Raw genomic sequence first — 17,157 nt, forward strand, 5'->3', positions numbered from 1 at the left:
CTTAGGGGTTTCGGCGTGCTTTGAAAAACATGAAAACATACATTTAAGAAAAAATACATTTCAGTTTTCACAGTGAACAGCGTTAGTATTAACATCTGAGTCAGGACACGTCAGCATAAAAAGTGTGTGGATGCTGTCATTAGATTTGTACAGATAATACAATGTAGCTGTTCATGCACGACTACCAAACTGTCCACCCTCAAGGGCCTGTTGCCTGAGAAAGAGCTGATGATGTAGGAGCAGCAGACCTTGGGGCCATAGTGTTTCAGACAACAGGATATTTGTACTTACCCCATAGCCCAAACAAGTCATGGTACAACAGATGGCTGTGGCCTCTGAGAGCTTGGTTCTACAACCTGGTCACTTCCTGTTGAAGGGAGTTCATCCTCCCCACCTTTGCCAAAATCTTTTCATTGTCCGACTCTTGGGGTTTTCTTTTTAATATTGTAATGTTTACCTTGAGGCTATTTTTGTGAATTGGAACCTGGAGTATCTTTCATCTTGCAACATCTAGCAGATCGCCTCTGTCTTTATTTGCGAAGGCAAAGAATTCCTGTTAATTTTAATCCAAAGAATTGAAGTTCCAACACATAAAGGACAGTTTTATTACTTGACCAAGATGTTTCGACCTGTTTGTAACTTTCTGGATGACCCGGATGAAAGCCTGCAGATAGTGAAAGCAAGAATAAAAAGACAGGATATATTGAAGGTCTTGCTGTTCTTGGCTGCATTGCTTTGCTGTTTTTGTGCACAGCTAGAACTTTATTGTAGTCTGATATAGTCATACACAGTATAAAAGATGGATGTAGCTTCCAGGTCCAAAAAGCAAAGCCATCATGCTTTAAACATGCATTCTTTTTAAATGGCCACCAACGAGTTTTACCTGTGGTTGCAAAAAACCTTTCCAGTCCTAGAGAAGTCTATTACAATTGTCCCACTGCCTCAAACTCCGTGAACACGTCACTGATGAGTTTATGAGCTAGTCACTCATTTCAGGTTGCACGAATACAACATTGACTAAATTTTTTAAACTTTGGTCATTCCATGTTTCAAAAAGGAGGATTTTACAGGGTATGGGCTTGTCTGTCACAAGTTGTTAGCCAATAAGGGTGCAGCTTCACAGTCTGATCCTTGCTCATGATATCCAATTTTAAAACAACAAGAAAGCAATAGTGAAAACGCTCATTTGCAGTTTCAAAAGAAGATCGTCACAAAAATATAGGGGTTGTCACAGTAGCTATCTTTTATAAGACCTTATGGTTAGAGCGTATGTCACCAGGAACGTAAGACAAATCCAAGGAAAACATAAAAGATATAAAAATATCATAATTAATGATAAAAAATGACAAGGAGACTGTCTCAACTTGCTGAAATTTGAACTTCTTTCAAAAATAACGCTTAAACAACCCTGAGTTGTTTAACACCAATTGAATACTTAAAGAATAAAAGTAACCCTCACACCATCCCTTGAATGTCATAATGTTTCTTAATGGTACAGAGGTTGCATTTTTAGCGCGTAATGTATTCTGCTATGTTCTTAAAGGGGGTTCCTTTATGTTCTTAAGCAGCAGCGGCCCTGAGGAGCGAGAGATGCATAATGCATCCTTGTGGTAACAGTGCCTGCTTTACAAAGTCAGACAAAGTCCCTGAACATCAGTGCACACTCACACAACATCAACAATTCCCCCAGGACAGTCACTGGCCTTCAGAACAAGGAGAGAGAGAGCACAGAAACAACAGCAAAAGTCACCAAACTCTCATATTTGTTCTCTTTGTTTTTGTTCTCCACACAGTGATCGTGGTGCTGTTTGCTGCCCTGAGGAGGCAGAGGAAGAAGGAGCCTCTGATCATCTCCAAAGAGGATGTCAGGGACAACGTCGTCAGCTACAATGACGAAGGGGGCGGAGAGGAGGACACCCAGGCCTTTGATATCGGCACACTGCGCAACCCGGAGGCCATCGAGGAGAGCAAACAGAGGAGAGACATCGTCCCCGAGGCCTTCTACCCTCCGATCCGACGGCCTGTGCTGCCCCCAACTCGGGACAATAACGGGGACGTGAGAGACTTCATCAACCAGAGGCTCCAGGACAACGACAGCGACCCGACGGCGCCGCCTTACGATTCCCTGGCCACCTACGCCTACGAGGGGAACGGCTCTGTAGCGGAGTCCCTCAGCTCGCTCGAGTCAGTGACCACTGAGAGTGACCAGGACTACAACTACCTGAGCGAGTGGGGACCCCGGTTTAAGAAACTAGCGGACCTGTACGGGGGCGACGACAGCGACAGGGATTCCTAACGAGAACCTGGCACACAGACAAGGAGAAAAAACAAAAATCCCAAACACATGTTGAAAACATCCGGAGGGTTCTGGTGCACGTGTGGCGAGTGAAATGTCGAAAGGACGGAGAAACGAGCGCCATCTGTCCGAGTGCTCTTTCACCGCCTTCGATCACCGTTCAGTTGTCCCCTCCGGTGACCAGACGTAGGCTTTGTGTGTCCAGTCAGTGTTAGTTGCGTTTTTGCGAGGGCACAGTTAAAACAGACTTTGTGTCAAGACTTTTTGGTTTTTGTGTGTGTATATGGGGTGTACATGAGGCCCAAATATATCTATACCGATATTTTTTTGTTTCTTTTTTCTCCAAAGCTGCCTGTGACGGACACTTCAACAAGCAGTTTTGTAAACCAACAGATATGCCTATGTATTTTTCAGTGTTTCTGGGACAAAAACATGCTGCATATTGTGAGTTCTATCTTAGCTTGTGTATGTACGGTAATATGATACAATACGCTGTACAGTTGTTTTGTTTTTCTAGGGATTTCTATCTTCCAAACAATCCCCTCTTTCAGCAATGGCTGCCTCACTATAAACACTTAGCCACAGTTTGAGTTTGAGCCACAAGAAAATGAAAAATATGGTTCCACACAAGGTGGGGGAGATATACAACATCAAATTTTGAGTTAGTTGTGGCAGGTGTTGAAAAGTGGTGGTTGTTCTTTAATGGTTATATAAAGCGGTGGTAAAGGACTGCTACTACAAACACCTGCAAACACACTGGTTTATCATTTTTACAGTATTTGATTTTCATCACCACACGGCTTAAAGCATTTGCTGTGAGGTGGGCTGAAATACCAAATATTTCCTTATTGAGCTGAATGTTGTCAGCAGTCTTTTTTTTCTCTGTGCAGGGTGAAATATGAAGTGCACAGAATAGTGTTATTTTCTATGCTGCAATGAAAATCCACAAGTCTAACATGTATCGGGCTCAGTTAGGGGGAAAATACTGGTCTTGTTGGACCTTTTTGCTCACTTCACTTCAGAAACACAGAGTTGGAAGATGCTGAGAGGATGCCACCGAGCCTGAAATTACAGCATTAAATTAGATTAGGTTAAACATCTTGTGGACAGTTACCATTAAAATTCATTATGCAATTTTATTTTCTTCCCTTAAATGGCTCATTTTATCTGTTCAAGAGAGAGTGAAAGGAAAGGTAGCACTTGAATCAATGTAAGCAGCAAAAACAATAGGGACATATTGACTGGAGCCTAAAGAAATAAGTCTGCATTAATGTGAAGCTTTACATCTTCATGCAAAGCGTCATAGCTCATGAAACGAATCAAGAAAGTTGCCTTAAATTTAAAGAAAAAGAGCAAAAAAAAAAAAAACCCCGCAAAATAAACACAGACACACAAAAAGAAAACAGCAAAATGCTTCCACAGACTTCATTCTCTTCTCACTAAGGAAAAATAAAAGGCTAAATCAGTGGTTTTCATCCTTTTTCATTTGACATATCCCCAGTCTTCTGTCTTTTTGCTAACTGTTGTTAGCTAATAATTTAACTGTTAACTGTACTTAAGCGAAAAATGCATTATATTAATACCTAATGTCAGCCAACTATCCTTTAAGCTAACAACTTTCTTTGTACCGTTAGCTAACACTTGATGGTTTTCCAGTCTTTCACCTTGCTACTATGTTAATTCATAGTGCTAGCTGACAACATGGCTACTAACTACACTTCAACCAAAAAAAGCCCACTGTGCTTTGTCCATAGTTTCAACTAGCTACTGTTTTCTGTATTGCTATTATGTTGTGCTATCAGTTGTTTTGTACTGTTAACAGACCAAACAAAAAAAAATTCAGCACTGCTGTATTTATAATTTTAGCTAGCTGTTCATCCATTCTGTTTAGCTAATAGCATTTTTTGCTCTATTAACAAACAGTTGCTAGCTCTACTCTTTACTGAGACTTTTAGTAACTATTTAAATGTCACTTTTGATTTTAGCCAGACAATAACTTTTTTCCCGTTAAGTGTTGCTAACAATTGTAAAGAGGTGATGGCAGTCAGGATAAAACACTTTATCGATAAGTAGGCTTTACTTTACTACACACACAAAACACAAGCAACCAATATATTCAAAAATGTTATTATACAACACTGTATTAACAAAAACAATTAAATTTGATAATTTTTGTAGTGATCTTTCCCCCTATTTTTATTTATTATAATTCTTTTTTTCTCCAAATCAAATGTTTTTATGTTCATGGTACACTTTACTGGCTGACTGGCTAGGTTCAAGGCTTAAAACTTTTTATCGTGTATTAATTTTATGAAAGATCATTGAAGAAGATGAATGGGAAATATACGTCCAGAGCCCTTAAAAAAATAGGGCGGTCACTCTTTTGCAAAAGAGTGATAAATGTGTCACACTACCTACCTTAAACACTATTTAGCTAAGATTTTGTGTCCTGAGAAGGGCTCCGTCCTGCACTGTAGAATGTATAATAATGTAACATAGCAGTACAGTAATAGAAATGTGCCAAAAAGCAAAGAACACCAGTATTTTCCTTTAAAAAAACCCTTCCATTATTTTAGTCTCTTCCTTTGCCCTTCACTACGTGTACTGTATGTAGTGCTGAACATGAAGCTGGTTCAAATGTTCAGGCTTTACCCAACTGATTTCCTGTGGGACTAACAGCCCTTTCCATAAACATGCTTATCAAGGGGCACCTGACCTTTGAGTGGTGTGGAATTAGGTTCTTAAGCCCAGAGGTGTGTCCTCGGCTCAGAGAGAAGGTCAAAACATTATCCTGCAGCAAGATCACAAAGGTTTAATTTTTCAAAAGTAGGAGGAAACTTGTGAAAATGATCTCTACCACAGCAAAATTGGGAAATTACTTTAAGAGCTGCCTAACTACAAACACACAGCTGTGAAACAGAGAAAAATGTCTAAACCAGGAGGGCACAATGATATCAACAGGAAAAAAAAAAAAAAGGCCAGCTAAAACAAGCTCTGCCCTCACTTTAGCAAAAGGCCAACCAGTGAAGAGGCTGACATTTATCAGACATTTGAAACGGTAATAACAAAACACAATGGCATAATTGCCATAGTGCTACTTTTTCCCCCTCTATCACGAGCCAGCTGATTGCACAGTGGTTGGAAAATTCTTTATATCATATACACGAGTTCTCTTTTCTATTTCTTGGCTGCCTTGTTTTGTTTATTAGCTTGTTGCTGGAGCTCCTGTTGTGTAAGTGGCCATTTCAGACTGTGGTAATGTTGCTATGATAAGCATTTAATGGGTTTAAAGACCCTTCACTATAAGAAAACTGCTTTTCCACCTCAAGGTGCAATGCGAGGTCTCAAATGAAAGTCAACATGACAGCAGCACTCACCAAAACCATTTTTTCCCCTTCAGTCGTCAGAGTTTTCGGTCTTCATACAGGATGTCAGCATATCGCCATCACGAAGCCGTACTTGTGTTTTCCTACGGCGAGTGTAATTGTCTACAAGCGTTGGCTCCGGGCTCAGTTAAAGTCGTCGAAAACATTACACGTCCAAACAAACCATGCTGCCACATCATTTTTTTTTCCCCTTAAAGCTGAGGCAACTAGATGGTGACACTGATGTCCTCTTTCTCCAGATAAAATAGATCTGTGGTTGTTGATGTGTAGACATGGTCGCTCTCGGGGCTCAACTCTACTATGCTATATTATGTTGGTGACAATGTGATTGAGCAGTTCTGTCAATGTAGAAACAATTTGAGAGGTCGTGGTACTTGTAAGGGGCCCTGCATCATTGGCCATCCATCAATCTGCTTTGTAAACCGTGATATTTTGTACTGAATATTTATATGACACAATTAAATATCTTTAAAATCAACCACTCGTTTCTCTTTATGAGGTTTTCTTCCAGAATATTTCACAGATTTGTGTGTCTCAAGGTGCAACGTGAGGCATTTTTTTAACCCGAGGCAGCTACTGTAGATGGTGATGCTGATGTCCTCTTTCTCCCGATAGCGAAGGCAGGAACAACTGTAATACACTCAAGTAAGAAAAAAGCTAGAGCGATTACACTAATGCTACAGATACACGCGATCTTGTTGCCTTTAACAAGGTCACTTCACTTGTCAGTAAGCTGTTCTCCTCAAAGCAACTTTGGTGTATGGGGAAATCGATAAAACACCAATGAGACGAAAGTCAGTCTGCTATCAGTTTGCGATTAAATGGGTTCAAGTCATTAATTACATGCAATCTGCTTGTGACAATACAGAGATTAACTCAGACAAATCAGTGAAAATCACAAATCTTTTCCTATTTGTTGCAAATCTGTTGTCTACATACAAACTGACATTAATTGCTTTCAGAGTCTAACCAGACGACTCATGAGTCTGAACAAGAAACTCCTCCACAAATAGTGCTGAAGTTACTACAGGATGGTGATTTAACTGCAAAATGAGAGAGACTTGGAAAACTTCTGAAAACTTGCCCTCTTGTGAGATTTGAAGATTCACCTATGGTACCGATTTTAAATCGTGCAATCGTCTTCATAATGTTGGGGGTCAACGCTGACTGCCCGGCGGGGTGAATACAATATCCCATCAGCCTTTTACCATTGAGGTGTAAAAAATTAACATTCACTTTAATGTGGCTGTAGGCAGCAGAGTGATGTATAATATGTACTGTGCAATCATCATCAACACCGAAGACACCTGACATCTAAACACATTTTAAAGTATACACGATAAACATTTTTAAAATTACGTTACTCGACGCTATTACAGTAATTTGATTTCTGTCATTTAAAACTTATTTGCCTTGTGTCTTAGATACAGCAGACGTTATTAATCCCACACTGGGGAAATTCACCTGTTACAGCAGAACAAGGGTCAGAAAGAAAAAGCGTATTGGAGAGTTTTAATAAACAATAAAAATATCATTTGTATTATTTGCACCTATTTGTTCCTTTTATCAATAAAACCTCAGTTGCCTTTGAGTTGTGAAGTACGGTGCTCCCGGTCTGACTTAAAATAGATTTGTAGTTGTTGGTCGTTAATGTGTAGCCATGACAACCGGCCTCATTCACAAATTGTGCATATGAACAAATTCAGAACAGCCTTAACCTTTAAGAATGAGAAAATGATTAATTTTTAGTTGTGTTTTCCATGAGCCAAAAATGCTCAGTAAGATAAATTATTGGCAGAAGTTCTTACTATTTACATAAAACATTCAAATCTCTCTAAAATCAGCTGCTGTGAGGTTTTCTCTTTCAGAATAACATTGTTTGACAGACAGCTGTGTGGCAGCTCTAGTGGACCACTTTCACTTTCTTCCCTCTAGTTATGAAGAAAAATGTAACTTTTATCTGAAATGTGACAGCAGCCACAGGCTAGTAAGCTAGACAGCTACCATCCTCACAGGTACGTATTTATTATCTACAATAAATCTCAGTATAAAAGACCCGATTCTAGACGTCAGATAGTTATTAATATGACGGCTTTTGCTAAATAGCTGGATCCAGAGGCTACTGAGCTGAGGAAATTGTTAATTAGACAATCTATAATTAAGATCTGTTAGACAGCCAATCGGATTTAGAGAGAGGTTAAAAAGAGAGTAGAGGAGGGGGGGGGGGGGGGGGGGGGGGGGAAATCACATTTTGATTATTAGAGGATGAGTGGCAGATGTGAGACAGATGGTGACACTGTAGTGAGGGAGTATAACGGACTCATCCTGTTTTAGAGGTTTAGAGATCAGAGTAGGAGGGATTACGATTAATACAAAAAAAATAAATAAGAAAATCTCACTTTTTGGACCAGAATCAGAAACTTTATTTACAATAGATGCTCTGATGGTTTATTTAACAGTTCTTACTCCATTTTAAAAAATGGGTTTTTTTGCCATGTGCCAGTAACACGGTGAGGTCCTGCTGTGGCTTTGTTTTTAAAAAGGTTCCACTCTATATTTAACACACACACATAAGACAACATAAAGCCACCTTCGACAGAGCCGGAGTGATAAACAGCATAAAACATGAACGCATGAGGCTTCATTTCTAATTCCCTTTGCCCTACTTTTACTTTGAAAATACTGGCCACAAAGCTAGTTTCCCCCCAAATATTTGTGCTAACGGTCACTTTGACCCAGTTGATCCCTACCTAAAACCCATCTATCTTCCTTACTACATCTTCATGATCAACTAGTGGCACCTCCGTTTTGCTAGCTCTTGCCTGAACAGCTGCAACATCTGCAGAGAAGGCTCCCTAATGTGGACCCGGGTCCTGATTGGCTGTCCCAAAGAAGGCGCTGTCACTTCCTGTACTCTTCCGAGTCTTCGGTTTCCTTCTCCTGCCGCTCCCGCTCTCGTCTCATCTCCTTCAGCTCCTGCCTGTATTTCCGCTCGATGAAGCGCTTCTGATGAGCCATCTGTGGGAAGTTATCTGGTACAGGGAGAGGCAGAGCGGGAAACACAGGAGTCGACCAAGGAGAACAGATAAAGAGAGAGAAACACAGAAGCAGAGGTGTGAGGAGACAAGGTCAGTTTCCAACTGGGTGAGGACAGCAATTTAGTTCCCAAATTGCACTGACTATGGTTTTCATAGCATGTGTCATGCTGTCACTTAGGTCAAATGAGCGAAAATGTTGCAGGCTGTATTGAAATTAAATTGCCCTCATGTTGTTATTTCATTAATAATGATGAAGTAACAAGGAATTAGACAGGCCTTGTTTGGTTTCAGCACAATGACTGTGAGATCTGATAACATAATTACAAGCGAACATTTCGAAAATGAGATCTGTAATAAGATGGCATAGTGTGACAGCAGGAAGAAAAATATCAAACAAAAACAGATACAAGCTTAAAGGTATATAAGCAGCAGACAAAAGAAACTGTTAACGTTTTGAAATTGTGTCTATTTGAAACTTTCATATTAAACTGCTCGTTTAGAAACCTCTTTTAAAGCTGCTACTATTTGGCGTTCAACCAGCAAACTGCAGCTTTGGCTACATCAGCCATTAGTTTCTAAAGAGAAGTTCTGAGGCCTCGATTTGAGTTTTCTGCTCGCTGCCAACTTGGCTCGAGTCGTCTCCAAATGTGGTGAAACACACAGGGAGCCCAGGCTCAGGAAGTGGGAACCACAACAACTGAAGTGCTCAGGACTCGTGTCAATCAGAGACACACTCTGAACCGCTTTCTGTGAAAGTCTCCACCAAGACACAAATTGGTTTCTGTTTCAAGATTTCCACATTTCTGTGTCACATATTTTCATTAAGAGCTGTGAAATGTGGGGGCGGCGTACTCGGGAGAATGTGCTTAAAAGGCTAACGGCAGCAAATACGGGATTACGGATATATCTGGCCCGAGTGACGGATACACAAAGGAATATTTTATTAAGTATTCTGCTGCATCAATTTTGCAATGACTAAGTGTTTACACCTTTTTTTAATTTAAACTTTTTAACCTTTAAGGGAAAGAAACACCTTTGAGATTAAAAATATCATTTGCAAGAGGTTCAACTTAGATTCAGGCTCGGAAGTTTTTAGACAAAGACGCTTTTTTTCTTTTTTGCCTTTATGCACCACCACAGTGGATTATAAAGGAAACAATTGAGCTGTCATTCAAGCGCAGACTCTCAGCTTTAACTCAAGGGCTCAAGGCTCTAAAGTACCGTATTTTCACGACCATAAGACTCACCGTACTAAAAGGCGCAGTCTCAGTTATGTGTGCCATTACTGTATTTAACACACACATAAGGCGCACCTGATTATAGGGCGCATACAAGTATGCGTGTTTAAAAATAAAGCGGGAGCAAAACTGAGTTTGGTACTCACATTTTTATTACCGGTAATTGTCATCAATCAAACCCATCGAAGTCCTCATCCTCTGTGTCTGAATTGAACAGCTGCGCTAAATCTCCATCAAACATGCCAGGTTCACTTTCTTCACTGTCAGAGTCACTTTCCGTGCCGTGCGGCTCCTCGGAAATGATGCCGGCTTTTGCGAAAGCTCGAACAACAGTGCCAGCAGACATGTTAGCCCAAGCATCTACAATCCATTGGCAAATTGTGGCGTAAATCGCCCGGCGCTGCCTTCCACTCTTAGTGAAACTGTGGTCTCCATCGGTCATCCATCGCTCCCACGCCGCTCGCAGCCTTACTTTGAACGGGCGGTTCACACCGATGTCCAGCGGCTGGAGTTCCTTTGTCAGGCCTCCCGGAATGACAGCAAGCTCACAGTTCATTTGTTTCACTAGCTTTTTCACATTGGCTGTGAGATGGGCACGCATAGAGTCACAGATCAACAGCGATGGTGATGCTTGGAAAAAACCACCTGGTCTCCTTACATACACCTCCCTCAGCCAGTCTTTCATCATTTCCTCATCCATCCAGCCCTTTTCATTTGCCTTAATGATGATTCCTGCTGGAAACTTCTCTTTAGGCAAAGTCTTTCTCTTAAAAATCACCATAGGCGGCAGTTTCTGTCCATTAGCATGGCAGCCAAGCACAACAGTAAAAGAAGACTTTTCGTGCCCCGTTGTGCGTATCGCTAGCGTGCTGGTCCCCTTCTTCTCCACAGTGTGACTCACCGGGATGTCAAAAGTGAGCGGGACCTCGTCCATGTTTGTGATGTGGCTGGGCTGGATGTTTTTGTCGCCGATGTGTTTGCTGCAGTAGGAGCGGAAGATGGCCAGCTTTTCATTACCGGTATAATCCGCTGGAAGTTGCTGCGCTACCGTAGTCCTGGTCCGGATGGAAAAATGGCACCGTTTCATAAAACGAAAGCACCAAGACGGACCTCCTCGGAAATGTTCAATTTTCATTTCTTCTGCTAGCGAAACTGCTTTTAGTCGAATGGTGACCGTCGAAACGCTTCTCCCGCTCGTTCTTTGCTCGATGATCCACCGCTCGAGTCTTTCCTCCAACTCGGGCCACCTCGCCTTATGTCCGCGGAAACTCAGCTGCGTCTTCTTGACCTGTCGGAGCTTGTTTTCCAGCTCATCGCAAGTGGAGGAAATCGGCTGCTCGATTTCCATGTTCCTCCGCGTAGCTGATGGCCTTCAGTTTAAACTGTGCTTCATAAGCGTGTCTCTTTGCCATTTTCAGGGTTGTTAAAACAACGATGTTCCACATAATCGCACATACCTGACCTTTTATACAGGTATGTGCGATTGTCCGGTATATACGATCAACGCCCACACTTCACCCTTTAGCGTTCTCATGGTGTTCTCTACTACGTCCTCCTTACAACACACAGGGCGCACTGCACTATAGGGCGCGCTGCACTTTTTAAAGAAAATCTAAGGCTTTTATGTGCGCCTTATAGTTGCAAAAATACGGTAACTGAGAAGCACTTTTGTGGCCAGGTGAGGCCTGTTCCCTTGTTATTTCATGACAAACAAAGTAGATTAGAGATCTGGAGTTAATTCTAAGTGATGAACTTCAATGAACTCTCAATATGAGGTCCAAAGAGCTGCCAGTACAACTCAATGAAGCAACTCAAGGTGGCTGCAGTAAAGGCCTCATAGAACAGCGGTCCCCAACCCCCAGGCCACGGACTGGAGTCCTTTGGTACTGGGCCGCGAGAGTTGCGCCTCGGGTGTGAAATTTATGGTTTTCAGGGGTTTTAGCAGTTTTTATTGTTATTTTTTTTTATTATTTTTATCGTTAACTCTGTTTCCCTGGGTCTTTTCACATGTTTTATGAATAAATCTTCTTTTTTGGTACTGGTTTTATTTTGGTGTATTTATCCGCGACACCTTAAAGGCCAGGCCGTGAAAATATTGGGATATCAGTGGGAGACTGCGGCACCCACGGTGTGGGACGGAGAGATTTCGCAGGTCTTTCCTCCCCACTGCTGTCAGACTCCATAATAAAGACTTTAACTGATCAAGCACACACATCCATACATATGCAATAATACTAAGTGCAATAATCCTTTCTGTCATCGTTGTATTTTTACTCAGTTGTATATAGTATTTGTATTCTATTTTTATCTTATTGTATATTTATTTTATTTTATTCTACTGTATATAGTATTTTATTTTATTCTATTCTGTACAGCTGTGTACTGTATTTATTCTTATTGTATTCTAATTTTTGCCTCATAACTTTTGCACTGTCCACTTCCTGCTGTGACAAAACAAATTTCCCACGTGTGGGACTAATAAAGGTTATCTTATCTTATCTTATTGTCGGACACAACCGGTCCGTGGTGCAAAAAAGGTTGGGGACCGCTGTCATAGAGCATTTCAAGGAATGGACCTTCTGTCTAAAGAGAACATGGCAGCATGAACAAACCACAAGACTTCTGCAACAATCTTTGGACAGATGAGACCAAAGTTGAGGTATTTGGCTGTACTTTGGAGAAACCCAAACACAACATGTCAGCACAAACACGTAATACCAACTGTAAAGCACGGTGGTGGAGGGGTGAAGATTTGGGCTTGTTTTGCAGATCACACAACTAGGGATGGGTATCGAAAACCGGTTCTTGTTGAGAACCGGTTCCCACTGTTTCAATTCCTTGGAATCGTTTGCCATTTTTGCAAACGATTCCCTTATCGATTCCAGTCGCCCCGAATGACGTCACCACGTTGCGGAGCGTCATTTACCTGGCAGGAAACACGGCGCCTAAGCGGCTCAAACGCTCAAAAGTTTGATTATACTTTATGAGAACCGATGACAACAGGGCAACTTGCAAAGTAGATATTTCATTTAAGGGAGGAAACACTACGAATATGCAAAACCATTTGCTCACAAAACACGCGATGACACGCGTTTTTAATTCCGCTCCGGACTCGTGACTCTCAACCCAGCAGCAGCGCTAACGTTTGCACGTCCTCTCCCGTTAATGCGGCAGGTAAATAATCAACTAACAGTGCATATTATGTTAGCGCAATCTGCCTTATTACAAGACCTGCCATTACTGTGCATTTAGGTGACCATGATGAGACAGACAGAGTCTGGCTGGTGCTCGCTGGCAGTTCTCTCTACCGGTAGCGTCTCCTTTCAGGCCAGGATAGACTAATGTCACCCAGCAGTGTCTAAGTTTGTGGTCAAAGGCTTGCACCCATTTGCCACAGCAGATGCCCCCGATTTTTGGTAAGTGAATGTGTTTAATTGTAGGCAGGGACATTACTGGATATTCTTGTGTAATTGCCACAGAACAATTTATGTTATACTTTGTTATTGCTACAGAAGAATGTTGCAGCTTTAAGGCAGGGATGACTCCTGGAGTTGCTTTCTCACTGCATATGCTTTATTTCACAATCAGATCGATTCGATAACAAAAACATACAGCAGCTCCTCTCCTACTCCTAGCCCTTCGCTGCGGTGGAAAAAAGAACGACTTCAATCCCCTTCAAGGAACATATGTACAAAATAGTTTTCCTGATACACCAATGGGGCGTTCAATGCCATCTTGTAAATATGAGTACTCTGGCAGAGTAACAGTTCAAATGAAAAATACACCAGAACAAACAAGCAAACAAAAAAAGAAGTGTGGGGTACCTTTGAACCAATGAACAAAGTATAACAATTTATACTTTTTAACATAACCCGACCCCGTCAATATGTGATATGTCTCACAAGAATATTTATTTTATTATTTTACATTTACAATTTTTTTTCCTGGGGACTCTGTGACACCCCATTGAAGAGCCGTAGGCTGGATCTCTCAAGATCTCACTGTTGGGTTTGTAAGGCCATGTTACTCCTAAATTTCTATCTTGTTCAAAGAGAAGATATAAAACAAAGCTCTGAGCTAATCGACCTTAGTGTTCTCCTTTTTAAAAAAAAAAAAGAATCGATAAGAGAATCGATAAAGAATCGAATCGTTAAACAGAATCGAAAATGGAATCGGAATCGTTAAAATCTTATCAATACCCATCCCTACACACAACCCAAGAATACAGCAGGCAATGGTGGATAGGAACTTTGTAGCAAAGGTTGTGTAAGTACTACGAAGATAACTGTATAAATAATGTTACAGAAATCACACAAGTAGAAGCAACTAGTTTTGCATGCCTCAGATACCCAGTTCATTTTTTTTCCACCCAGTGCTGAAAATGACACGAAAGACAGTCAAAATCGATTAAAATTCCTTCGGATTTGCAATCTTGGAGCTTTGGATGGTTGTGAAAGATGAAAAAGTTGTGGGAAAAACAACTGAAACATCAGTTACTTTAAAAAAAAAAAGAATCAAAAACATGTCTTCGTGTTGGTTGGAATTTCACAAGAGCTGTAGGAACAATTCAAAATAAGAATCAAAGAATCAAGATGAGAATAAAGTAATTTAAAAGAAGAGAGGCCAATGTCAAGCTAGTGAGGCTAGCATCAAAATGTTAACTGCTAATGAACAAAAGTGATGCATTCTTTTTTTAAAGCTACTTACGTGAGCTTTTTCTCTTCATGTTTCAGACATTTGAGTAGATTTTTCAAAGGTGACAAAAAATGCCTGTTACAATTTCAGAAAGTGGCAGCTGACAGTTTATTTTGTCTGCTCAAGAAAGGTAATTAACTTCTTCTCAGAGTACTAACAAAAACTCACATTGGACAAACTGGAATGAGATCATATTGGCATACTTAGGAGAGATTATTTTACTTATTGTTAATACATTTTCCCTTCAGTTAAAATGATTTAAGCACATAACAGAGCAGTGACTCGTTTAAAAATATTGAAAACACCTTATTTGGTGCACCAGTGTCGTCTTGAAAGAAGCAACTTTCCTCAGTTTTCATGCCAAGCAGCACCGTTTGTAATTTTAATATTCACTGCTCAGGTAATTTCCCATTAAGTGTTTACATTACTGTGCCTGCCCACTGCAAACTTCAATTTAAAACAGCATGCATGACAGCTGCCCGGTGGTTTGTGTCTACTCGCTGAGACACACATTTGACTGTGCAGTTTTTCCAGTCACTGATCATGACCATGCAAACTCAGGCAAATTGGGCTTCCAATACCTTTTCCCTCAAACGTTTTAAAGATAGCCTGTGAGGGAAAACAGAGGAGCCACAATGGCCTGTACTTACAGGACATTAAAATAAGGTCCTCTGTGTGTTTTGTACAATTCTGCGAACTTTGCAAGTATCAGGTTATCATTTTTCATAAATTTGGATTCATACAAATGGATGACAAACTGCAGAGAGTTTTTTTTCCTTTAATGTAGCACTGATTTTACAAATCTTGAAGCTAGGCTAGGTTTGGGCTTGTCACCAATCACAGCTTAGCACCATCCCTCCAATCTCCTAATGTGGAATTTGCAGGTCTTGGAAATGGAGCCATTACCACTTGATGCCAGAGGACACCTTGTGCATAACAGGAAGACTTTGGTAGAATCTGTCATAACTAGGTATATTATGCCTCGGGATGAAAAGAAACAACAGTCCAAACTCACCCATAAGTGTTAAACTGGACAGAATGGATGTGTGACTTATGAAGGTCGCAGCATTTGATTTAGATCACTTTCACAATCCTCGAACCATTCAGTGAACCTTTATTCCCAACCACCAATCTCTAGGACTGAAGCCAACATGAAGTAACAAAAACAAAGCAGTCAGACTGGCTACAAAACCAAGTTAGTCTAACAGGCAGAATAAATGAACATAATTACCAGTAACCAGTAACCTCAGGCTCTGCATTTTTAAGCTTTAATTAAGGGTTTTGGCAGCTAAAACCATTTTGCTGGCTCCAAACCCCCCCAAAAATATGTTGGCCAGAAGCGAGAACTTACCTGTAATGAATGAACAAGCTAGCTCCCAAACCCCAAAACAACACGCTGTTTCAGAATGCAGAGTCTATAAGCAGTGGGAGATATTATGGAAGCTGTGTCCAACTTCTATTTATTTTTTTCTGCCAGTACCTCATGAATAAAAGGCATCCCATCCCAGGATATACGTGCTTTGTCATCTGGAGAGCACTCAGGATAACTTAGTATTGAGCTGTATTGATCTTGTCTCTAAAGGGGACAAGTGGACCCAAACCACGACCTTCCACAGCAACTAGATCCGCTCAATGTAAGAGTCAAGGGTTATGGTTTTCCTTTCATGTAAGACCGTACTTTCTTTTTCCATTTTTCAATCTACAAGTGAAAGACTTTCTACATTTCAAGGCCCAGGTGTATGAAGTTTTAATGAACCTCTTTTTTGCTAGTGTGTTGAGTTTAATCATACCTGGTCTACCAGGTCATCTAGGCCAGATTATGCCAACTGTTAGGACAACCACTGCGCCAAGTAAAATAGCCTCTGAACAAACAGAACAGAAAGAGGTCACAGGTTCATTTTAAGGCCAAACTGAATAGCCTGTTTAATAACTAACAGCCTCTCCAATGTAAAACCTGAATTGTTGATAGAAGCATTGGATTACTAATGCAATGAGGAGATGAAGAATTTGAAGATGAAATATGTTTAAGGGGAAAAAAGGGAAGCAAAAACCCATTAATTTAATGCATTTCACTCTTTCCATTTCCAGAGACCACATTGCACAACATCATTTCTAAATGCTTTCTATAGTCTTTTCAGAACTCGTGAATAGGACTTGGTATTTACGCTGAGACACATTTAAGTCATGATAAACTTGAGCTGAAGGTTAAAGGAGATACAGTAAAAGGTTTAGATTATTCTTTTATTCATCAGCCTGCATGTTGGAAATACGAGTTAATATAGAAACACTTTTAGCTATAAATATGACACTGGAAAGAACTGCAGGTATCTGGTGAAAATCTACTGTAGTTCTTAAGGTCTTTCTTGATGTCTGAGTAGTCTTATGGCGCATCAGAACAAATGTGAAGTGAAGTTTCATCTCATGGGTTTCTGGACCATTTTGAAATCCGCTATTATTAGCCCCTAACAGCCAATGGAAGAATTACTTCCTTCCAAAGTACAATC

The 17,157-nt window shown here is 40.7% G+C and overlaps 2 protein-coding genes across 5 annotated transcripts in view; one reads left to right on the top strand and one right to left on the bottom strand.

The window, feature by feature from the left end:
- LOC113029368 (cadherin-10-like) overlaps positions 1-3,763 on the top strand; it is a 71,515-nt gene extending 67,752 nt beyond the window's left edge. The window contains exon 12 of the mRNA XM_026180204.2: positions 1,794-3,763. Coding sequence (XP_026035989.1) covers positions 1,794-2,296 — 503 coding nt within the window. The 3' untranslated portion in view covers positions 2,297-3,763. The remainder of the gene's footprint in view (positions 1-1,793) is intronic.
- Positions 3,764-8,081: 4,318 nt separating this feature from the next.
- drosha (drosha ribonuclease III) overlaps positions 8,082-17,157 on the bottom strand; it is a 138,145-nt gene continuing 129,069 nt past the window's right edge. For all 4 annotated transcript variants that reach the window (XM_026180199.2, XM_026180200.2, XM_080306189.1 and 1 more), the window contains one exon: positions 8,082-8,714. In XM_026180199.2, coding sequence (XP_026035984.1) covers positions 8,584-8,714 — 131 coding nt within the window. In that variant the 3' untranslated portion in view covers positions 8,082-8,583. The remainder of the gene's footprint in view (positions 8,715-17,157) is intronic.

Source organism: Astatotilapia calliptera, chromosome 9, assembly GCF_964374335.1.
Source record: "Astatotilapia calliptera chromosome 9, fAstCal68.1, whole genome shotgun sequence".
NCBI lineage: Eukaryota > Metazoa > Chordata > Actinopteri > Cichliformes > Cichlidae > Astatotilapia > Astatotilapia calliptera.